This window comes from Schistocerca piceifrons, chromosome 8 (assembly GCF_021461385.2).
Source record: "Schistocerca piceifrons isolate TAMUIC-IGC-003096 chromosome 8, iqSchPice1.1, whole genome shotgun sequence".
NCBI classification, from domain to species: Eukaryota; Metazoa; Arthropoda; class Insecta; order Orthoptera; family Acrididae; genus Schistocerca; species Schistocerca piceifrons.
Genome location: NC_060145.1, coordinates 425571635 through 425596650, shown reverse-complemented (window position 1 = coordinate 425596650; position 25016 = coordinate 425571635). Strand labels below are relative to the sequence as shown.

Sequence of the window (25016 nt, the reverse complement as noted above, 5' to 3'; positions counted from 1 at the left end):
CAAGAGGCATCTGTGTGCTGACCTGAGCTAATTGCTCTGCGTGGTGTGAAATCAGTTCAGATTGTCAGTAGCTATACTTGGTGCGCCGTCATTATTGACCTAAATTGTGAATAAAGCCTCGTGAAGTTCTTTCGCAGAGACAGTCATAATGAGTATGCTAAGGCATTAATAAAAAACCTAATCTTGAGTGAATGAGCTCATACTGTGAGAACACTGAGCAACGAACTGACTCCCTAACAGTAAAACATTCAAACATTTTTTACACTAAACCCGGATCCATTTGATATAATAAATATATATACATATACACTATGTGATCAAAGGTATCCGGACACCTGGCTGGAATTGACTTACAAGTTCGTGGCGCCGTCCATCGGTAATGCTGGAATTCAATAAGGTGTTCGCCACCCTTAACCTTGATGACACCTTACACTCTCGCAGAAATATGTTCAGTGAGGTGGTGTAAGGTTTCTTGGGGACTAGCAGCCCATTCTTCGCGGAGTCCTGGACTGAGGAGAGGTATCGGTGTCGGTTGGTGAGGCTTGGCACGAAGTAGGCATTCCAAAATATCCCAAAGGTTTTCTATAGAATTCAGGTCAGGTCTCAGTGCAGGCCAGTCCATTACAGGGATGTTATTGTCGTGTAACCACTCCGCCACAGGCCGTGCATTATGAACAGGTGCTCCATCGTGTTGAAAGCTGCGATCGCCATCCCCGACTTGCTCTTCAACAGTGGGAAGCAAGAAGGTGCTAAAAACATCAATGTAGGCCTGTGCTATAATAGTGTCACGCAAAACAACAAGGGGTGCAAGCCCCCTCCATGAAAAATACCCCACGATAACATCATCGCCTCCGGATTTTACTGTTGGCACTACACACGCTGGCAGATGACAGTCACCGGGCATTCGCTATACCCACACCCTGCCATCGGATCGCCACATTATGTACCATAATTTGTCACTCCACACAACGTTTTTGCTCTGTTCAGTCGTCCAATGTTTATGCTCTTTACACCAAGCGAGGCGTCGTTTGGCATTTACAGGCGTGATGTGTGGCTTCTGAGCAGCCGCTCGACCATGAAATCCTTCTTACCTCCCTCCTAGCTGCCATAGTACTTGCAATTGATCCTAATGCAGTTTTACATTCCTTTGTGATGGCCTGGATAGATGTCTGCCTATTACACATTACGACCCTCTTCAGCTGTCGGCGGTCTCTTTCAGTAACAGACGAGGTCGGGCTGTACGCTTTTGTGCTGTACGTGTCCCTTCACGTTTGCACTTCACTATCATATCGGAAACAGTGGACCTAGGGATGTTTAGGAGTGTGGAAATATCGCGTACAGACGTATGACACAAGTGTCACCCAATCACCTGACTACATTCGAAGTCCGTGAGTTTGGCGGAGGCCCCCATTCTGCTCCCTCACGATGTCTAACGACTACTGAGGTCTCTGATATGGAGTACCTGGCAGTAGGTGGCAGCACAATGCACCTAATATGAAAAACGTATGTTTTTGGGGATGTCCGTTTACTTTTGATCACATAGTGTATGTGTCAATTTTTTTCTGTCTATGTAAAATATTATTTGTTTACCTCCACTGACTCTCTTTGAGCCTGACCTGCATTGGTCATGCACTACGTATTATTAATTGTGTGGTACAATTATCTCACGCACATGAAATCCGGTGAACAGACTGAGATAACTTTGGGATGCCGGGTAAAAGGAACTGATGTTTCCTGCCCAGTGTTCCGGCCGATGACCTTCAGTCAAGAAACTGAGTACGAGGACGGATACTAACACAGCCGAATGATAACGCCTGTGCCGTTCCATTGCTTCCAACAGCCCTGGTCACCGTCTTCCGCAACATATGTCCGATTGTGAAATATTATACCTCATGAACTAGAACACTTATTGCCTATACAACAAGAAGATATTACAAAATTGTGCATTGTAGCCACTTGTATTATGTCACTACAGCTGTCAAACAGGAAGACACTTAAAGTGATAACGAAGTATGTAAAGAATTTATAATCGTAAAAAATTGATCTAAAGCGCAATGGACTATGTTACGTCACTGATCATAATATGTTTTTGAATCATCGACTCCAAACAGTGATTCACGTTTATTCCATATTTTACTAATTGCAAAAACTTTGCCTGAAAGAAGTTTAAACCAAAACGTAATTACTCTTTAATCTAAGTAACGGACTATAGTAGAAAATAACACTATCTACCGCAATTACTTGAAACGGTAATACCAAAGTGGACCCTTAATAACCAACCACTAAACAGTACTTGTTAAATAGCACAACTGCTATAACTAATTGTACCTGTAATAGCGTAAGTAATATGTAATCTTCCTCTCTCTCACGAAGCAATCCCCTAATAGTGCATTTGGTTGGCTACTCCATGTTGATCCCACCCTTGTCATAGCCATTCAAGAGGCGATGTAGTGCATTAATTTTTGTTGTTTAATTAAGTACTGTGCATATATACGTATATTTTCTAGACCTCGATGTCTTAGAACACATGGTTTATTTTCGGTCTCGTTTTATACGAAACAAGAGAAGATCTTTAGAGTTATACTTGCTTCCCACACCTTCTGTCACGATACAAGTAAGAACGCCTTATTTATGTCATCGAGCTAATTATGTAATCGTGAATAATAATCTCAATTTTCAGCTAAAATGATCTCTTATTATTGAACATGTCCCTTAAATGTCAGTAATTGTTTGCTCAAGTTTGTTACATGTTTCAGAAATCTTATTCTGTTGGCAAACGTAAATATGGTGATGTGACGATTACACACCATCAGCGCGATAAATATGTACCTTTTATCTTAGAACCTGCAGTCTAAATTGTTTCTTATTCGAAATTCGATTATTCTTGCTGTTCACTGCGACACATTTCGTTGCCTTTTACTACATTTTAACATGAACAGCCATCATCCAACTTACAGCTCCCCTACAGTGATATCTGCGACTTGTTTCATCACAGTGAGAAGAATAATACTAACAAGCGCAGACTCAGACAGAGCGGGAGCTTGTTCAGATCATATCTTAATTGAAAAATAAACAGTCATTTTCACTCCTGCAGCAACCTTTGCGATCTTCCCACCTCATAACAATAGTATTCTGAGGCACAATGTAATCTAGCATTCCATTTTTATTTTGATACACACATTAAACTTTTTTGGTGGGTGGGAAGGAGAGGGAATATCACATGTGACACCTGGTATTTTAGTGTGGTTACAGGATTTTTTGAAAACTAGCAGTATGACCTTCCAGAAATTACCCGGTCAGTGTCATGCATCACATGGGAAGTTAATCATCTATATTGCACACATAATCTCGCCCTTCACTAGAAACACTCTGAAACTACGATCATAAAATCAGTTTGCATGTACCTGTTGCTCAGTAGTGCAATTACTGTGCTTCTTGCGCAACCGAAGGCTCTTCATTACACTTACCTGATTCAGGAGAGCTTCAGTGTTGCAGCCCTATAAAGTACTTTTTATTTATGTTGTACTCGTCGCAATGTTTCGTTGTCATTGGTTTCCTTATTTCGACGGATATAAATGAGATTATAACACATTAGAACAGAGAAAATGGATGTGAGACATGTCAGAAAAAGAAATAAAAAAAAGTATTTTACACAAGAGTAAATATTATCGTCTACTTCTTCGACGGTTTCAAACTGTAGCCTTTGTATGTTTGGCACATAAGAGTCGCCATCTAGTCCTGTTTTCCCACAATGTTTCTGTGTTTACTATGGTCCAATCTTCGCCTATTTTTTCAACACAGCTCCACACGGTTCAGCCATCTACCCCTTGGACTTTCTGTTGGTCATTTATTTCGCAAATCCAGGTATCTTCTTGAGAATATTCTTGTCTTTCAGTCTCTTTAAGTGCCCATAAAATCTTAGATTTAATGTTTCTCTCCTGATCCGCAAGGGTTTCTCTTTCACTGTTGCAGAGCCGTGCGCGGCTCATGTTCATTCCGTTTGTTGTTTGTCATCTTCCACTACAGTACTGCCGCCTCGTTTTCTTATTCCATTTACTGGCGTCACTAACTTCCTGCCTTACCTGCCAGAGAGTGGCAGTAGCAACGCTTATCAATAAGTGCTCTGTCATACTATCTCTGGAGCGACCGATAGTATTTCCAGGTCGTCGTGTGTCTGGAAGTCAGTCGGGCATGGAGCAGCAGTCGGGCACGGAGCAGCGGTCGTGGACGGAGCGCCAGTGAGGTGCGGACACCTAGTACTTGCCGACCGCTGGCGAAACACATGGACTGTCCGACTGTAGAAGACCGGAGCGGGAACGATCGTTGGTTGGTCGTTCGGTAGGGGTCTCATCGGCCGACGTGTATTTGATCTTTTGACCGTTTCCAGGTGTGGGCAATTGGTCGGTTGCGGCGAAGCAGCGAGGAGGTCCCTGTGGCGTGTGATCAGGCTGGGGCCGCTGGCGGCGTGAACAAGGGGTCGGAGTTTTGTGTCACTAGCTGCGAGTACTGCTAAGTTCGTCGCCCACAGCACCTGCATACTGGAGTTGAGTAATCAGTGAACCTGTCGAGGAAGCTCAACCGTTGTGACATCTCTTCGTTGATTGCTGGTTGTTGCAGCCTGGGCTATCCCTGCAAGCAGCAACGTGATGGTGTGTTGCAGTTGGCAAAATTTTGCAGCCGTCTCCTTGTATGATGTTTAATCTTTGAAATGATTATAATTTATTAGAGAAGTGCACCAGCGGTATCTTCTGCCTTGTGGCCGTTAACGTTCCGGGTACCTGCCCTGGTCGCTGGTCGTTAGCGTTGTTTCGTGGCAGTGTGATTTCCTCGCCGTGTTGATGCTGTCCGGCATGGCGTGTAGTTCGACAGCTTGGTGTTGTTCTCTTTTTTCTTTCAGTGTTTATTGTCCCTTGACTGTGTTTAAACGCCAATTATTAAGACATAATCCTGCTGCAATCCTCGTCTTCGCTGATACTTTTGGTTGTCATGCTGTTGGTCGGATGGAAGGGAATTGATTAGGTAGTTAGTTGGTTCGTCAGCCGTCCATAGGTTGTGGTTGTGCTGCAACCCTATTGTTTAGTGTTACGCTTGGCTGTCTGTCTCACTTAAACTGTGGTTAGAGTTTCCTCCCCAGGTCAACCCTTGGAACACCTCTGAGCACCACTGTTTGTTGTTTGTGATTGTCATTTTATTTGCTCGCAGGTACTGTGCCAGGCCTTGAGCCGTGTATTAATATTGTCTGCTTTGTGTTTAGTATATGGCCTTCAGCTGAACTTCATAACATCTTTAAGATTAGGCCTTCAATTGTGTTCCATTTAAAATTCTTGTTGCTCTGTATTTAGTCCTTCAGCCGCATTTGTTACAGAATCTGTGGCTTTAATATATAAATCCTTGTCTGTAAGATTTCTATTTAATTATCTTGAATTCTTGACACGGCCTTCAGCCGTGTTCTGTAAATATTTATCTTAAGATTGTCTTGAGTAATTCTTATTTATTCTTGAGTAATTGTTTAGTCCTTCAGCTGACAAGATACTTCAAGTTTTCTTAAGATGTTTTTCTGTTGTACTATGTAGAAGCTTATATTTAAAGCCTCTCTTTTATAATGTAAAGAAAATTTTTTTATTGGGCCTTCAGCCAAAGAATTAACTTGAATTTTCCTTAATATATCCTTTAGCCGGAATGTGGTGTCACCGCCAGACACCACACTTGCTAGGGGTAGTTTAAATCGGCCGCGGTCCATGTAGTACATGTCGGACCCGCGTGTCGCCACTGTGATCGCAGACCTAGCGCCACCACCAAGGCAGGTCTCGTGATACGAGAGTGGACTCGACCGCCCAGTTGTACGAGAACCAAGCTACCGCCCAGTTGTACGCGAACCTAGCTATCGCCCAGTTGTACGAAGCCTTTCTCTCTCATTAGCCGAGAGACATAATAGCCATCAGCTAAGTTAATGGCTACGAACTAGCAAGGAGCCATTTGTATCAGTGCCTATAGCGTACGAGTATTCAAGAGAGATGTATTCCACGAACTAAATAAAAGTTAAGTAAAAAGCATCTACATACTTTTCTACTTATTCATTCATAAGTTCTCATGTTCCAGACTTCACGCCCGTCTGCATTAGTCTAGCGTGCCTTTCTTTTGGCTACTACCGTGTGGCGTAACAGTCTTGTTACGTCACTACACGGAATTTGTAAATGCTTGGCTTTTAAAGAATTTCCTTAGCTGATCTGAAATATTATTTCGGCCATTAGCCGAGAAGATATTGTGATTTGCTTAAGTAAGGCCTTCAGCTGTTACTCTAAATCCTGGTGTTTTAAAAATAATCATTTAAACTTATTCTGGAGAAGTTACTTGGGCCCTCAGCCGTGAATTGAGCTTTGTTGTGTTAAAGAGAAAACTGTGCATTGGTTTGAGCAATTAAGTTGTGTGTGTTCTTGTATAACTAACAGTAATTGACCTTGGCCCCTTTCCACAACCTGATCCGCTCTGTCCTGCGAAACCGAATTTCAGTTTCCCTTACCGATTCATTCTTCATCCTATCGCTCCTTGTTACTCCTATCATTCTTAATTTTACATGCCTCTAATCTTCTTACTTCTCTTTTCTTCATTGCAAATGTCACAGATGCATAGGTCAGTATTGGATGTATTAACTTCTACATATTACTTCTTTGCTTTTTATGGAACATCTTTGTTCCAAATCAGGATGCTAACACTTCGCAGGAATTTTTCTGATTGAGTGTGACGTTCACCGATTACTTTCTTCGATTTGTTCATATTTAAATCAAATTACACAGCTCCTAAGTGAAGTGGCCCTGAAACATTTCCAACGAGACGAAAAATGGAGCACATGCGCGACAGTTCTGGTTAAATTCACATATCTATAACTCACAAAAAAAGGCTCAATGCCTGCATCTTAGTCTTAAGATGAAAGTACCGATCTAACATTGTCCGCAGCTCATGGTCGTGCGGTAGCGTTCTCGCTTCCCGCGCCCGGGTTCGATTCCCGGTGGGGTCAGGGATTCTCTGTGCCTCGTGATGACTGGGTGTTGTGTGATGTCCTTAGGTTAGTTGGGTTTAAGTAGTTCTAAGTTCTAGGGGACTGATGACCATAGATGTTAAGTCCCATAGTGCTCAGAGCCATTTGAACCATTTGATCTAACATTCCTGGCGACCAGATACTCCGAACTACACGCAACAAAAGTTAACCCATAATTTTCGACGGCCGTCTGTAAATGGGATTACATCATAGAAACTCATCATCCAATTGCAGAGAACAAAGCGTGGTTTTGAAGAGGAGCGAACATATTAAATAACTTTCTGAGCTCCAATTGTGTATCTCAGCAGTTCAAACCGACGCTGAGAATTTGAAAAAAATATTTTGCTATACGAAAATTTTCTTATGTCACGACAGATACAGGGGAAGTGTGGGTTGATTGCGATAACCGAGCACGAATCCATAGAGCACAAATTTTCAAGGAGAATGACATCGTGAACTGTGGTGCCTGGATCCATAAACAACGTCCTGTTCTGCCGCGAATACAGGCAGTGTCAGCCTTCTCTGACGAACGCAGGCGGCACCTGACGAGCTTTCGTCAGGTGAGGATGTGGTTCTCTTTGCTGCTGTGTTGGGAGTTACGATGTACACTCAACACAAAAAAGACGCACCACGAAGAAATTATGCGAATGGGACAGAACTCGGTAGATATGATGTACATATACAGGGTGGTCCATTGATCGTGACCGGGCCAAATATCTCACGAAATAAGCGTTAAACGAAAAAACTACAAAGAACGAAACTTGTCTAGCTTGAAGGGGGAAACCAGATGGCGCTATGGTTGGCCCGCTAGATGGCGATGCCATAGGTCAAACAGATATCAACTGCGTTTTTTAAAATAGGAACCCACATTTTTATTACATGTTCGTGTAGTACGTAAAGAAATATGAATGTTTTAGTTGGACCACTTTTTTCGCTTTGTGGTAGATGGCGCTGTAATAGTCACAACCATATGATTCACAATTTTAGACGAACAGTTGGTAACAGGTAGGTTTTTTAAATTACAATACAGAACGTAAGTACGTTTGAACATTTTATTTCGGTTGTTCCAATGTGATACACGTACCTTTGTAAACTTATCATTTCTGAGAACGCATGCTGTTACAGCGTGATTACCTGTAAATACCACATTTATGCAATAAATGCTCAAAATGATGTCCGTCAACCTCAATGCATTTGGCAATACGTGTGACGACATTCCTCTCAACAGCGAGTAGTTCGCCTTCCCTAATGTTCGCACATGCATTGACAATGCGCTGACGCATGTTGTCAGGCGCTGTCGGTGGATCACGATAGCAAATACCTTTCTACTTTCCCCACAGAAAGAAATCCGGGACGTCAGATCCGGTGAACATGCGGGCCATGGTATGGTGCTTTGACGACCAATCCACTTGTCGTGAAATATGCTACTCAATACCCGTTCAACCACACTCGAGCTATGTGCCGGACATCCATCATGTTGGAAGTACATCGCTATTTTCTCATGCGGTGAAACATCTTGTAGCAACATCGGTAGAACATTACGTAAGAAATCAGCATACATTGCATCATTTAGATTGTCATCGATAAAATGGGGGCCAGTTATCCTTCCACCATACATTAACCTGCCAAGGTCGCTGATGATCCACTTGTCGCAGCCATCGTGGATTTTCCGTTGCCCAATAGTGCATATTATGCCGGTTTACGTTACCGTTGTTGGTGAATGACGCTTCGTCGCTAAATAGAACGCGTGCAATAACTCTATCGTCCCGTAATTTCTCTTGTGCCCAGTGGCAGAACTGTACACGACGTTTAAAGTCGTCGCCATGCAATTCCTCGAGCATAGAAATATGGTACGGGTGCAATCGATGTTGATGTAGCATTTTCAAGACCGACGTTTTTGAGATTCCCGATTCTCGCGCAATTTTTCTGCTGCTGATGTGCGGATTAGTCGCGACAGTAGCTAAAACACCTACTTGGACATCATCATTTGTTGCAGGTCGTGGTTGAAGTTTCACATGTGGCTGAACACTTCCTCTTTCCTTAAATAACGTAACTATCCGGTAACGGTCCTGACTCTCGGATGATGTCGTCCAGGATGCCGAGCAGCATACATAGAACACACCCGTTGGGGATTTTGATCAGAATAGCGATACAACACGATATCGACGTTTTGCGCAATTGGTAAACGGTCGACTTTAACACGGGTAATGTATCACGAAGCAAATACCTTCCGCACTGGCGGAATGTTACGTGATACCACGTACTTATACGTTTGTCACTATTACAGCGCCATATATCACAAAGCGGAAAAAGTGGTCCAACTAAAACATTCATATTTCTTTACGTACTACACGAATATGTAATAAAAATGTGGGTTCCTATTTTAAAAAAACGCAGTTGATATCCGTTTGACCTATGGCAGCCCCATCTAGTGGGCCAACCATAGCGCCATCTGGTGTCCCCCTTCAAGCTAGACGAGTTTCGTTCTTTGTAGTTTTTTCGTTTGATGCTTATTTCGCGAGATATTTGGCCCGGTCACTATCAATGGACCACCCTGTATTGACAAAAAAGACTACAGTTTCATAAAAATTGGGTGGTTTATTCAAGAGAATGAGCTTCACAATGTGAGCAGGTCAGTAACGCGTTTATCCACATTATACAGTAGTAGCAGGGCCACATTTTCAACAAGTCCCTGGCAGATTTTTGAATAGAAACAGATGCCTATGCACATACAGGCTGTGCAATCACGTAAGTCATGGGTCGGTGGTTTTTGGGCACTGAACTCGCATCCGATAGAGTCCGAGACGTGTCGCATCAGAATGACATCAGGCGAATTTGGTGGACAAGACTTGAACACGGGTTCTCTATCGCCCTCCTCAAACTACTGTTGCACGACTGTGGCGTATTGAAACCGACAGTTATCCTGCTGGAAGGAGCGATCGCCGTTGGGAAAGACATGAAGCATGAAGGAATTTAGGTGGTCCGAAATAATGTTCTCGTAGTCCACAGCTGTCATGGTGTGTTACTACCATGCATCATAGCAAAAACTGCCCCTCACGGACGGAGTCCGCGCGATGCATGTTTTAAGCTGCTGTAGCATGGGTAAAGGCATACCCGGACACTACCTTCGCTCTGGTGTAAAAAGAGATGTGATTCACCCGACCAGGTGTACAATGTCAAGTTTCGATGATGTCTTAACCACTGCTACCAAAATTGACTATGCTGTTGTCTCAGCATGGGTGGTGGTAAATTCCTATGGAACCAAACTGTTGAGGTCATCGATTCCTAGGCTTACACACTACTTAATCTAACTAAAACTGACTTGCGCTAAGGACAACACACACATCCATGCCGGAGGGAGGACTCGAACCTCCGAGGGGGGAGCCGCACGAACCGTTTACAAGACGCCTCAGACCGTGCGGCTACCCTGCGTGGCACTCAGCATGACCACTCGTAGGAGTCATGGGGCTGCAGAACCCGTTGTACGACGGTGTGCGCCGAACGGTGTACTCTGAAACCCTTTTTCCTGCACCAGCATTGCATTTAGTCGTCATATCCGTTATAGATCGCTACTAATTCTGCTTTACAGTGTGGGATAGCCTCCGACTTCCACGTTATGCGACAGGGCGTGGATGTTCAACTCTCTCTTCTCGACTCGTGGTTTAACTGTCCTTCAACCTCTTTCCATAGATTCTCGCGACAGTTGCACACCAACAGCCGAACAGCTTGCCGTTTCCAAGATCCTCGCTCTCAGGTAGTGGGCCACAACAACCTGTACTTTGTCAATTTTCCTTTTTGCCACCCATATCGTCACCAGAAGTGTCTCAGTTCGTTTCTCTTCCACTTTGCAGTACGGTACTGGAACATACACTTTGTTCCAACACATGAAATACCTCGAATAATACGATGTGTTGACGCATGGGCAGTATGGATTCAGGAAATATTGCTCTTATGAAACAAAACTGGTTCCATATTCACAGCCGGCAGGACGGCCGAGCGGTTCCAGGCGCTACAAAATTGGTTCAAATGGCTCTGAGCACTATGGGACTTAACTTCTAAGGTCATCAGTCCCCTAGAAATTAGAACTATTTAAACCTAACTAACCTAAGGACATCACACACATCCATGCCCGAGGCAGGATTCGAGCCTGCGACCGTAGCGGTCGCGCGGTTCCAGACTGTAGCGCCTAGAACCGCTCGACCACTCCGGTCGGCCTAGGCGCTACAGTTTGGAACCGCGCGACCGCTACGGTCGCAGGTTCGAATCCTGCCTCGGGCATGGATGTTTGTCATGTCCTTAGGTTAGTTAGGTTTAAGTAGTTCTAAGTTCTAGGGGACTGGTGACCTCAGAAGTTAAATCCCATAGTGCTCAGAACCATCTGAACCATATTCACACGAAGTAATAAGTACTATCGACAGAGGAAGTTGATTCCATGTTTCTAGATTCTCAGAAGGCTTTCGACTCCCTTCCTCACAATCGGCTTCTAGTTAGATTGCATATCTATGGAATATCGTCTTAGTTGTGGCAGTGGATTCGTGATTTCCTGTCAGAAAAGTCACAGTTCGTAGTAACACGGAAAGTCATCGAGTAAAACAGAAGTGATACCCGCCGTTCCCCGAGGAAGTGTTATAAGCCCTCTGCTGTTTCTAATCTATTTACACATTAGGAGACAATGCGAGCAGACTTTCCCTCTTAGGCTGTTTGCAGATGATGCTGCCGGTTAGCGTGTAGTAAAACAAATTGCAAAATATCTTCGTGGTGTGAAAAGCACCACTTGGCCATAAACAATAAACAGTATGAGATCCCCACTCGAGTACTACAAACATTCCTTACATTTCACTCAAACAATAAATCATACAAATTTAACCTAACTATGGTGTTTTATTTGTCAAATGCACTCAAGATTCTTGTGTAAAGAAAAATAGTTTTTTTCCAATAGTTGTGCTTTCACATATTTCTATTGAAATCATAAATAAAGTTGTAATATATGTAGTTTACTATACTAATCATTCTAATTGCAGAATAGAGTAGTACAACAATGCAGTAATTGTATATTAAAATAATATGTTTGTTCATTTTACTGCCACATAACTAAATTATAGTAAGAGTTTTTCCATGTGTATGTAAGAAATTTGTTATAAGTGAATTTTTAGGATTCTTCATTGAATTTTTTATCAGTATTTCGATATAGGTGATATCTGCCTCTGTTCTTACTCCTACGATCATTTTCTCCCTATGTGGAGGGTGCAGATTCAAACGATATTCTTCTCTATACAGCTTCTATTGCAGCATTTCCTCTTAAAAGATGACCTCGTCTTTTCATTTCCCCACCAATTATCTGCTCGCCAAGAGTTCCTAGGACCAGTCTTTTTCGCTTAGGGTGTTCGTATTCCGTAGGAGGTAAGTTGCCTTCGATACCACGTACATGTTATATACGGACATGTCGCTGACTGAGAACACAACAATAGGACATCTGTTTATCTTCCTCTTTACTGTATAATTTGTCACCATCTTGTCTAGTGTGCCCTCATCTCCTTGCCTAACGTTGTGGCCTAACATAATTTGAGACTTTCTTTTGGTGCCATTAATCATTTTTAAATCGTGATGCAGAGTGCTTTGCGGATTAACACATTTCTTTGGGGTGTATGATACAAGCGTTGTGCCCTTTGTGAAAGCAAACGTTGGTGTGTAATTACGAATCTTCCTGGTCTGCAATAGTTCTGGTGGGATGGAAGGTTTGTTTTTTCGTACAGTTCCAATCATTGTGATACTTTGAAAGTCTCCTTGGGTTTGCTGCCGGATCCTGAAATCAACTGGATTCAATATATCGGCATTCCATCTTCCACCATCTTCAGAAGAACAATGTTGCTGCTGCTGCTGCTGAGTCCCGCTGAAAACTGATACCAAATCGTCATCCTATATCGGTCTTCATATCGTGCACGGCGCATGCGCCGTCCATCACAGTTGCCGCCCTCCAAGTCTGGGCAGATGGCGCCGTACTTAAAAAACGCCGGCGGCACGATACTTCGCACTCAGAGACTATTTCCAAACACTCTGAGTGGCCGCACTGAAGAACAATTAATTTTGATGCGGGATAGTATCAGGCTAGGCGTAGCGTCTTTGATTAGTTATCAAAAGTCCTCGGTCCCGGTTCGAAACCCACCGCCACTTAAATTTTGATTAATAATCAGGATTGGCGCCCGAAGACTTCCTTCATAAGAAATCAAAGAGGACGGAGGAGCGGGCAGAGCTTTAGGGTACTCTCTTGTTCTTCGGGTGGGAAATTGCTCCTAAAGACGGAAGAATTAGCAATGATCAACGGCATGAGGATGCAGAAGGCAATGGAAACCACTGCATTAAACACTCATGACGTAAATCCACTGGAAAAGTGCCCTGCAACTGAAAAATTGTCATGAAGATCTCTCCATTGCAAAAGATTATGGAATAGTCCCCGATTCGAATCTCCGGGAGGGGACAGCCAAGGTGGAGGTGGCCATGCGAAAAAGATTGAATAACCAAAGAAAGGATAACGTTCTACGAGTCGGGGCGTGCATCGTCAGCAGCTTGAACGTGGTAGGGAAGCTAGAAAGTCTGAAAAGGGAAATACAAAGGCTCAATCGAGACATAGTGAAGTGAAATGGAAAGAAGACTAGGATTTCTGGTCAGATGAGTAAAGGGTAATGTCAACAGCAGCAGAAAATTGTGTAATGGGAGTAGAATTCGTTATGAATAGGAAGATACGGCAGCGAGTGTGTTACTGTGAACAGTTCAGTGATAGGGTTGTTCTTATCAGAATCGACAGCAAACCAACACCGACGACGATAATTCAGGTATACATGCCGACGTCGCAAGCTGAAGATGAAGAGATAGAGAAAGCACATTACGTTTAGAGAGACGAAAATCTAATAGTCATGGGGGACTGGAATGTAGTTGTAGGGGAAGGAGCAGAAGCAAAGGTTACAGGAGAGTATGAGCCTGGGACAAAGAATGAAAGAGGAGAAAGACTAATTGAGTTGTGTAATAAATTTCAGCTAGTAATAGCTGTTCATGAATCACAAGAGGAGAAGATATAGTTGGAAAAGGCCGGGAGATACGGGAAGATTTCAGTTAGATTACATCATGTTCAGACAGGGTCTCCGAAATCAGATACTGGATTGTAAGGCTTATCCAGGAGCAGATATAGTCTCAGATCACAATGTAGTAATGTTGAAGACAAGGCTGAAGTTTAAGAGACTGACGTTTTCAAAACACGTGACGTCACGCCGCGGCGCGGGAGCGCGCGGACACGGAATTTAGCGGCAGTCAGTAGCGAGCCAGTGTGTGTGTTGGACCTTCCATCGAGCTACGGACCCCCTTGAAGATGTCTCCCGCAGTCGGTGACGAAACGTTGGGAATCGACACAGAATCCATCAACCGACCACGGCATAACAGCCCGGATAATTATAATGGACATATTTCCGGCCGTGAAAGTCTACATTTTAGTAACTTTGGTCAGTGGCTTCGTGGGTTCTGCGCCACACTCTAATTCCACCATCAGCTCTTACCAGCTGGAGTCGGACTCATTTGACCAGGTGACGGTTTTTCAGTCAAGTAGGGTCCAACCGATATGGCTGCGAGCTCAGGAGAGGCGCTGCAGGAGATGCCGTGCTGTTAGCAAAGCCATTCGCGTCGGTCGTCTGTTGTCATAGCCCGGTAACGTCACATTTTGCCGCACTGTCCATACGGATAGTTCGTCGTACGTCCCGCATTGATTTTTGCGGTTATTTCAAGCAGTGTTGCTTATCTGTTAGCACTGACAACTCTACGCAAACGCCGCTGTTCTCGGTCGTTAAAAGAAGGCCATCGGCCACTGTGTTGTCCGTGGTGAGAGGTAATGCCCCAAATCTGGTATTCTTGGCACACTTTTGACACTGCGGATCTCGGAATATTAAATTCCCTCACCAATCACCTGAGTACGAATGACAGCTTTGCCAATGCACTGCCCTTTTTATACTTTGTGTTCGAGGTACTACTGCCATCTGTATATCTGCATATCGGTATCCCATGACTTTTGTCGCCTTCGTACTTCGACACTACTTCATCACCGTCACATGTGTTCAGCAGTGTGTTTCATCATCTTGCAAAAGGAACAAACCATTAAAAAATAAGTGAATTTTGAAGACAGAAAACAAGTGACTGGGTAGAAGCGAGGCATTTTACAAACTGATCCGGTTCCTTCAAGAAACAATGGTCCTCCACCCTTCCTCCCTTTCCACAGAAAGAGACAATTCGTTGTTCAAAACAGCAATGACTTCACTTTTTTAAAACCTCCGAACTACACAAATACACATTCCATTGTTGACAAAATGAATACTGTCAGATGTTTCTGTGAAAACAATGGTTAAAATACGTAGAGTCTAAAAAGACTCGAGTAACTTAAGAAGTTCCGCTATTTCTGTGGAGTTCAAATTAGGGTAGCTATTCAAACTTGGGGAAAAAGTTCCCTGAGAATTCCAAGTGTGAGGAGGAAAATAGAGTCAGGAAACGCCTGACAAATTAATGGAGAGCGGGAAAGGGGGAGGGACAACGTACTACAATAATGACTTTTCTTTCAGCTAATCTATGTACCTGCCATAATCGTTCGTTTAACCGCACATTTTAAACACCGATAATTTATCTGGAATAATAATCATATAATCATCACACTTTGAGACATTACGCTTTTTAATATTTGTGTTTTATAGAATTCAATAGAAACCCATTTCAATGTTAGGTTAAAGACACAGCATTCCCTGAGATTTTATGAAATACCTGAAACTCTCTGAGATTTCCCTGATTTTTCTAGGTAAAATGTAATTCCCTGAGAAGTCCATGTTTCCCAGAAGCATTGCCGCCCTACCAACAAAAACTCTAAAATAATTTTTTTCTGTCGGAATATACGTCAATAAAGGACAAAGTAAGACAATGAAGGAAATTTATTAAAACAAAATAGTTACAAAATGATAGGCTATGAAGGATCCTTGTGGGTTAAAATAGACCTGAACACCTTATAAAGGTTAAAGTTAGTCGATTCAACTAAATACCTGGAGATTAAAAATACGAACAACGTAAATTTGAACCATCTCATAGAAAATATGGGTAGGGCGAACGAAAAGTTAGCACCTACGCTACGCTTGTCCGTCCTCTTCTAGAGTATTGCTGGGTAGTATGTTGTCTACCGTATTGGATTGACGGTCGACATCGAATACGTTCAAAGAAGAGTTATTCTTTTCGTATTACGAAAAGGGGGAGAGAGTGTCACTGATATGATACGCGAGTTGGGGTGGCAGTTATTCAAACAAATACTCTTTCGTCGAGATCTTTTCACTAAATTTCAGCCACCAGCTTTCTCCTCCGAATGCTAAAACATTTTGTTGACTGCCGCCAACAGAGGAAAAAATGGACATTGTAATAATGTAAAAGAACTCATAGCTCGCACAGAAAGACGACTTGGAGATGTAGATTTACTTTCCTTACCACATCACGTGTTAGCAACGCCATCAGGCGAGACTCGGTCTTGGGGTGGACGAGGGTCTAATACGTAGCATTAGTTTCCCTTACTAAGATTACTTCATGACGTTGAATTTTTTCCGTAAAGATACGTGAAATGGGAGTTTCACTAACACAAAAACTGTGAATCAATTGTCTCACTAACCAGGCATTGTTTTAGTGAACCCATATAGTATAGCTGGTGTTTTTATGTTCCTTTGTTTTTATTTCATTTGTTTTATCTGTACCACTTACATCGTGGCTGTCACTAAATACAAAGTATTTTTACCATAAGTGACGTATGTATGGACGATTGGATCTGTCCTTGGTTTGCTCTGAGACATCAGAAAAGAGCGCTACACGTGTGAGCAAAAGAAAAGTAGGTTACAGTTCGCAAATGGTGCAAGGAGGATGAGGTGTTGCATTACCACAGGCAAAGGCGTCTTGGAAAAGGCCAACCAGAGAAATTCTTTAGGAGGTATTCACTGGTTGAAAGGAAAAAGCTGGAACTGGAAATTCTGTCCCAAATCCTTGCAATAGAGAACCACCCTACACCAGTCCGGGTGCCCTAGAATCTGGCTGAAGAGACATCAGCTGTGTAGTGGGCCGAGATTCCAAACAGCTCGCCTTGACCACTCGGACAGTGAATAAAAAACGTGGAGCTGGGGCACTGCAGGTGACAGTCACCCGCGAGTTTCATTAGTACGAGCTTCTACAAGCGTGTATAATAGTTTACCACATTTAACAGTAAGTACATTATTAGTGCCTCAACTGGGGAAATATAGTGCCTGTATTAGATATCAGATGGTTCATCCATAACCTCTCAATTAGAATTTTCAAATAATATTCATATCTGGGAGATATTTCTAGATCACCTACGGATTCGGTCGTTTCGTGAGATCAGAAGCATCCGCAGTGCCTTCATCGAGGTCTGGGATAGCACCTATGGCAGTGCGGAAGTTTCGGCGAGTGGAGCTCTCGGAATTAAGAGAAGTCGAAGCAGCAGATCCTCTGAAAACCAAAGAGGTATGGGTATTTCACCCCATAAGAATTTTATCCAACAAAAGCAAAAGTGAAGTTGCGGACTCCTGTATGGCAGATAGTTCCTATATGCAATAAAGTTTCACAAGAGGGTAAATCCCATGAAGAGTGAAAGATTATTTGTGACACTATAATAAACCTACTGGCGACTCTTCCAGTGACGTCACAGATAACAAGCCACTCTGTGAGAGGCCTACAGACCGCAGGCTGCAGACACTGTAATTGTGCCAGGAGTTCCTAGTGATGGTTGACAAGACCGAAACTGGGACAAATTCTAGAAAAGGCCATTGGGCTAGCAGGACCCCCAGTTACTGTCGCTGTGGAACCATCAGTCACAGTAGATAAGCTCACGACGTGATACTGGACACTAGTAGAGGTAGTTGAGCTGGACAGGGCCTGTAGTCACTGTCGTCCTGGAACACCCTGCCACAGTAGGTGAACTCACAGTGTAACACCTGCAGACTGGAGTCTTTGGATGATAGTGGCAGTAGTTGACCTGGATGGAGCCCATAGTCTCTGTCGTCCTGGAACACCCTGCCACACAGTGGGTGAACTCACAGTGTTTCACCTGAAGACTGGAGTCTTTGGATGGTAGTAGCAGTAGTTGACCTGGATGGAGTCAGTAGTCGCTGTCGTCCCAGAGTTCCCTGCCACAGTAGGTGAGCCCACACTGGGACTCCTACAGACTGGAACATTTGGACGCTAGTAGCGGTAGTTGACCTGGATGGAGCCCATAGTTGCTGACGACTAGAACACCCTGCCACACTGTGGGTGAAGTCACAGTGTTTCACCTGCAGACTGGAGTCTTCGGATGATAGTGGCAGTAGTTGACCTGGATGAAGCCCATAGTCGATGTCGTCCTGGAACACTCCGCCATGGTAGGTGAGCCCACATTGAGACACCTACAGACCGGAGCCTTCAGACGTCAGTGCCGGCAGTTGATCGAGACGGGGCCCCTAGTCACTGTCGTCGTGGAGTCCCCTGCGCCGCATTTCCTGCATGGTGGCCACGGCCTGCCTGAGGAGGCGAGCCATGTCGCGCTGAGCCTGCACCACGGACTGGACGGAGCGCTCGCAGGCGGCCACCTTGTCCGCCACCTGCTGGTTCGCGTCGCCGGCCTCGTGCACTTCCGTGACCAGCGCAGCAGCTGCGTGCAGCACGTCGCGACTGGCGCGGTAGCTGGAGAACCACTCCGTCGTCTCGGCGTCCAGCAGGAACTTCACCTCGCGACTCGCTGGAAACGCGTGCACCTGCAAGCACACAAAGTGATAACGGTACACGAAGGGTGATCAAAAAGTAACGGGAATTTTTTCTTAAAGAATTTGTATTTATTCGTCAACATTAACTTTGCTCGTTTCAAGGTAATCTCCTCAGATACAATACACTTGTGCCAACGCTTTTTGCAATTTTGGAAGCACTTCCGGAACTCACTTTTCATTGTTAAGCTCCTTTCGCGATTTTGTATTTATCTCATTAATGGTGGCAGAACGACGTCCTTTCATGGCTCTCTTAAACTCTTTGGCATCTTAATGCCTGTTTGAGTGGACCAAACAAGTGATAGTCAGAAGGGGTAAGATCGGAGCTATATGGAGGATGATGCAGTACTTCAATTTTGAGTTTCTGGAGCGTTTCTGCAGCGTGGGCAGCGGTATGTGGACGGGCATTGTCGTGCAACAACACAACACCTTTCGACAGCAATCCTCGGCGTTTGCTTCTAATTGCACGCTTTAGCGTGGCAGTAAGCATCTCACTGTAACGTATGTAACACCACAACAGGTGTCGTTACATGACTGAAAATGAATGCAAAAACAAATCTCCATGCTACCTGACATATAATATTGTAAAATTAAATCAATCTTTATGCAACTAATTAATCTCTGCTCCGACAAGTGCATGCCTGTAAAAACAATATGGGTCGACACATTTCTTTTCAGTCTTATGAGCACGTCCTGTGTCCTGATTTCAATTTCTCACCCTTCCTGAAAGCGTGTGATCAAGTGTGAATGAATTAAATGAAGTAGCAGACGGACCAGAGAAGTGGTGGGTTTCCTAATCTTCTACCAACTTAAACGGTGTCGGTGGATGGCAGAGAGCAGGAACAGGAGGGCTTGGCCAAAGATGAGCAAAGCTGAAACGTTTACGTAGCAAAGGTTGGTCATGGGCCTCCCCCACCACCTCGGGCGGTTCGGACAAAGCTCCGCGCGACGGTTACAGGGAGTTGTTCGGAAGACAAGTAAGCAAGCGACCAGACGTTCCTTCAGAACGTCTGCGTCGAACGAAGGACAAAAAGGTATTTGAATGTGTTAATAATTTTTAATCTCAACAATTGCTTCTCCTATCTATTTTGAATTACCATTTAGGTTCTGGTTACAATTTTGGTTCAGTTAACCAGTGGCGTAATAAGATGATTTCCATTAGTCGCAACCACGCGGTCACTAGATTCAAATAGTAGCCAAAGCCTTAATAATTTCAGCTTGCCATATTATTTTATTTGTGGTGGACTTTTAAATTATCAGTAAAATTGCATCGAGCGTACATTTGATAAAGAATGAATCGATTTGATTCGAAGCGCTTCACGCAAAGGTATGCAGCCACCCAAAATCCTGCTCGATGCCAACCAAGAGTTCCTTACAACACTTCTTACAAAAATGCCATCAACATTTTGTTCGGCATGGGGACTTAGTTAACGTGTTTTTGTTTGAAACTGAGCAGTGACCACGTGCTTTCCAGATTTCCACACCCCACAGGATTCGCCAGATTAAGGCGAACATGAGGCCATAGGTTCGTTTATATAAATGTATCAATAACGTCTTGTGTATCTATTAAATACAAAAGACTACTGTTATCATGCGAAATCTTAGCGAAAATAAATATTTCATCATTTGAAGCTATTTCCGTGCTCGTTTAATTTATCCCTTTTCAATACTTATGAAAATAGTCACATTTGTTTCATTGCTGGTTATGCTACTAAAATACGTAGTTCTTGGCACAAGTGTAGCTAACGGGACGTAGTTTTCTCTGACTGCCCCATAATAATTCATTGCGTTATCCGTTGCGATCTTTATAAACTTAATCTGTGAAGGGATTGATCCCTAAAATTTAGATGGGCCTAAACCTCTTTTCAAACAACGGGAAAAATTATTCAGAGAACCTTACGTTAAGTTACACGTACACTGTTTATTGTCGTGCCCCTTTCCCCACAATGTTCCAGTACTGGACCCTGTGCGACCCAAAAACCCGTAAGCATCAGTTTTCCTACGGACGGTTGGGTCTTGAACTTTTTCTTGCACGGCGAATTTGGATGTTTCCATTGCATACTCCTGCCGTTTACTCTCCTGCTAGTTATGATGGATCCATGTTTCGTCACCAGTAATGATCCTGTCTAAGAAGTTGTCCCCTTCGTTACCATAGCGATCCAAATGTTTACGCGCGTTTATGCAACTGTGTGAGTTGTTTTGGGACCCATCTTGCACAAACTTTATGAAACCCAAGTCTGTTGTGGATGATTTCGTAGGCAGAACCGTGACTAATTTGCAGACGATGTGCCACTTCGTCAATAGTTAATCGTCTGTCTAAGAGAATCATTCCACGTGAACGCTCAATGGTTTCTTCTTTTGTGGCGGTAAATGGTCGTCCTGCTCCTTCATCTTGGGTAACACTTGTGCGACCATTTCGGAATTTTCCAGTCCATTCATAGGCACTCCGTTGTGGAGAAACACTGTTCCCGTACTGTACCAAAAGTCTTCGATGAATTTCGTCACCCACATACACCTTCCAAACTAAAAAAAACGAATCACTGAACGTTGCTCTTCTTTGGTGCAAACAGACAGCGGAGCAGCCATGATTAGCAGCACGGCAGCGATAGCGAAACTAACTTGGAAGCTTGAAAATTGCAAAATATAACAACAAATAAACAAAGCATGCGTCAAAAACGTAAAACGACAGTGCTACGAAAGTAAACAAAAATATAACTAAATTGCGGATAATAATTGACTTATCCTCGGACACTAAAGAAGAAGACGAATCTCAACGAAAGATCACTCAGTACCTTAACAATAGAAAGTCGCAAAGGTTACACCACTTCAGAAGAAAGGAAATATCTAAATGTACATCTACATACACTACTGGCCATTGAAGTTGATATACCAGACGAAATGCAGATGATAAACGGGTATTCATTGAACAAATATATTATACTAGAACTGACCTGTAATTGCATTTTCACGTAATTTGGGTGCATAGATACTGTGAAATCAGTACCCAGAACAACCACCTCTGGTCGTAATAACGGCCTTGATACGCCTGGGCATTGAGTCAAACAGAGCTTGGATGGCGTGTACAGGTAGAGCTACCCATGCAGCTTCAACACGATACCAAGAGTAGTGACTGGCTTATTGTGACGAGCCAGTTGCTCGGCCACCATTGACCAGACTTTTTCAATTGGTGAGAGATCTGGAGAATGTGCTGGCCAGGGCAGCAGTCGAACATTTTCTGTATCCAGAAAGGCCCGTACAGGATCTGCAACATGCGATCGTGCATTATCCTGCTGAAATGTAGGGTTTCGCAGGCATCGAATGAGGGGTAGAGCCACGGGTCGTAACATATCTGTACGTCCACTGTTCAAAGTGCCTTCAATGCGAATTAGAGGTGACCGAGACGTGTAACCAATGGCACCCCATACCATCACACCGGGTGATACGCCAGTATGGTGATGACGAATACACGCTTCCAATGTGCGTTCACCGCGATGTCGCCAAACACGGATGCGACCATCATGATGCTCTAAACAGAACCTGGATTCATCCGAAAAAATGACGTTTTGCTATTCGTGCACCCAGGTTCGTCGTTGAGTACCCCATCACAGGTGCTCCTGTCTGTGATGCAGCGTCAAGGGTAACCGCAGCCATGGTCTCCGATCTGATAGTCCATGCTGCTGCAAACGATGTCGAACTGTTCGTGCAGATGGTCGTTTTCTTGCAAACGTGCCCATCTGTTGACTCAGGGATCGAGACGTGGCTGCACGATCCGTTACAGCCATGCGGATAAGATACCTGTCATCTCGACTGCTAGTGATACGAGGGCGTTGGGATCCAGCACGGCGTTCCATATACCCTCCTGAACCCACAGATTCCATATTCTGCTAACAGTGATTGGATCTCGACCAACGCGAGCAGCTATGTCGCGATACGATAAACCGCAATCGCGATAGGCTACAATCCGACTTTTATCAAAGTCGGGAACGTGATGGTACGCATTTCTCCTCCTAGCACGAGGCATCACAACAACGTTTCACCAGGCAACGCCGGTCAACTGCTGTTTGTGTATGAGAAATAGGTTAGAAGCTTTCTTCATGTCAGCACGTTGTAGCCACCGGCGACAACCTTGTGTAAATGCTCTGAAAAGCTAATCATTTGCATATCACAACATCTTCTTCCTGTCGGTGGCGTAGTGTAGATACGCAGGAATTCACCACATGGTGCACGACGGAAGGTACCTTTTATCACTACTAGTCACTTTCTTTCCTGCTCCACTGGCAAATAGAGAGAGGGAAAAGTGTGTCTATACGCCTCTGTACGAACCCTAATCTCTCTTATCTTTTCTATGCGGTCCTTACATGAAATCTACGTTGTCGGCAGTAGATTCATTCTGCAGTCAGCCACAAATGCCGGTCCTCTAAATTATCACAGCACGAATGTGCTCTTAATTCCAGGGATTCTTATTTCAGTTCACGAAGCACCTTTGCAACACTCGCTGTTACCTACCGGTAACAAATCTAGCAGTCCGCCTCTGAATTGGTTCGATGTCTTCCCTGAATTGGATCAGGTGGGATTCCCACAAACTCGAACAGTACGCAAGAATGGTTGGCACTAGTGTTCAATAAACCTCCTTTTCTGGTGAAGCACACTTTCCTGTAATTCTCCCAATGAACAGAAGTTGACAATTCGCATTCCCTGATACCGTCATTAAGTTCTCGTTCCACTTCATATTGCTCTGAAAACTTACGCCTGAATATTTAGTCGACGCGTCGGTGTCAAGCTGCCCACTACTAACGCTGTATTCGAATATTACGAGATTGTTTTTTCCTACTCATCTGCACTACCTTACATTTTTCTACATTTAGCGCTAGCCGCAATTCATCGCACCAACTAGAAATTTTGTCTGCGTCATCTTGTATGCTCCTTCAGTCTTTCGTCGACGACAGCTTCCCGGACACCACAGCATCATTAGCAAACAGCCACAGACTGCTGCTGAACCCGTACGTCAATCATTTATGTATGCAGAGACTAAGAGCTACTGTCTTAACTACGTATGTCCATTGGTTCAAATGGCTCTGAGCACTATGGGACGTAACTTCTGTGGTCATCAGTCCCCTAGAACTTAGAACTACTTAAATCTAACTAACCTAAGGACATCACACACATCCATGCCCGAGGCAGGATTCGAACCTGCGACCGTAGAACTCGCGCGGTTCCGTATGTCCATTCTTTACTGGAGTATTCTGGGCGATATGGTACTGTTACCAGGTTAAAAGAGAGACGTTTTTCGTTGTAGCGAGGTCTTTTTAAGAAATTTCAATTGTGGGGCGGCGGATGTAAGTTTGTTATAATAATTAATCTATTGCTGTATAAACGCTTGCGTGTTGAATCAGTTTCTAGCTTTTAGAATGTTGTTATTGCTGTCTTTTGCCGTTCTCAACACTGGCTCTCTATTTACTCCGTGACCCCCAGAAAGTGATTTAATAAAACTTGGAGCCAGTAAATAGATATCCTAGTGCCCACTTTACCTGAGAATGTTCTTATAGCTGCAGCTTATAGCTCTGAGGAATTAGGAGATTGTCCGGGATTTCTAATCAAAAACGGTTTTCCAAAATAGTTGAGTATATTCTGATATTCACTGATAAACAACACAAGTATCCCTACAACCTAACTAACAGAACAGTTCAGAGTCTAATGCGCTGATGCAACTATAAATGTCCGGATCAAATGTTAAAAAGAATGCTCGCCATAATTTGATGAAAATATTTCATCAAACGCCACGCTAAAGTTTTGGTAGAATGTCTGTCCCGCGACGGCACGTGAAAATACGACAGTACGCAAACTGAAGCTAGATAATAAAAATCATTCCAGAATTATCACTTCACATGAAATGTTTTCATGGTTCCGCGTATCTCTAGTAACTTAATACGGCACCCGAGGCTGTTTGTAGCAGATACACTGATGCGACGCGACTACCGACACAGATGGCGTGTCATTCAGCGTCTGGAGAGAACTGGGGCCTTTCTTCCTCGCGCAGTGTTCTTATATATAAAGCCGTGGTGCGGACGGCTGAGGGAACGCCTGATTAAATCCGCTCTCCCGACTAGCCGCTGGGCTAGTAACGCACCACTTCAAGTTACATAATAATTTATAGCTTCTTTGGCTGATGGCCGAAG

General features: G+C 43.8%; 1 protein-coding gene across 1 annotated transcript in view; it reads right to left on the bottom strand.

Moving 5' to 3' along the window:
* Window positions 1-15972: 15972 nt before the first annotated feature.
* LOC124712415 (transient receptor potential channel pyrexia-like) overlaps window positions 15973-25016 on the bottom strand; it is a 185222-nt gene continuing 176178 nt past the window's right edge. The window contains exon 15 of the mRNA XM_047242708.1: window positions 15973-18834. Coding sequence (XP_047098664.1) covers window positions 18541-18834 — 294 coding nt within the window. The 3' untranslated portion in view covers window positions 15973-18540. The remainder of the gene's footprint in view (window positions 18835-25016) is intronic.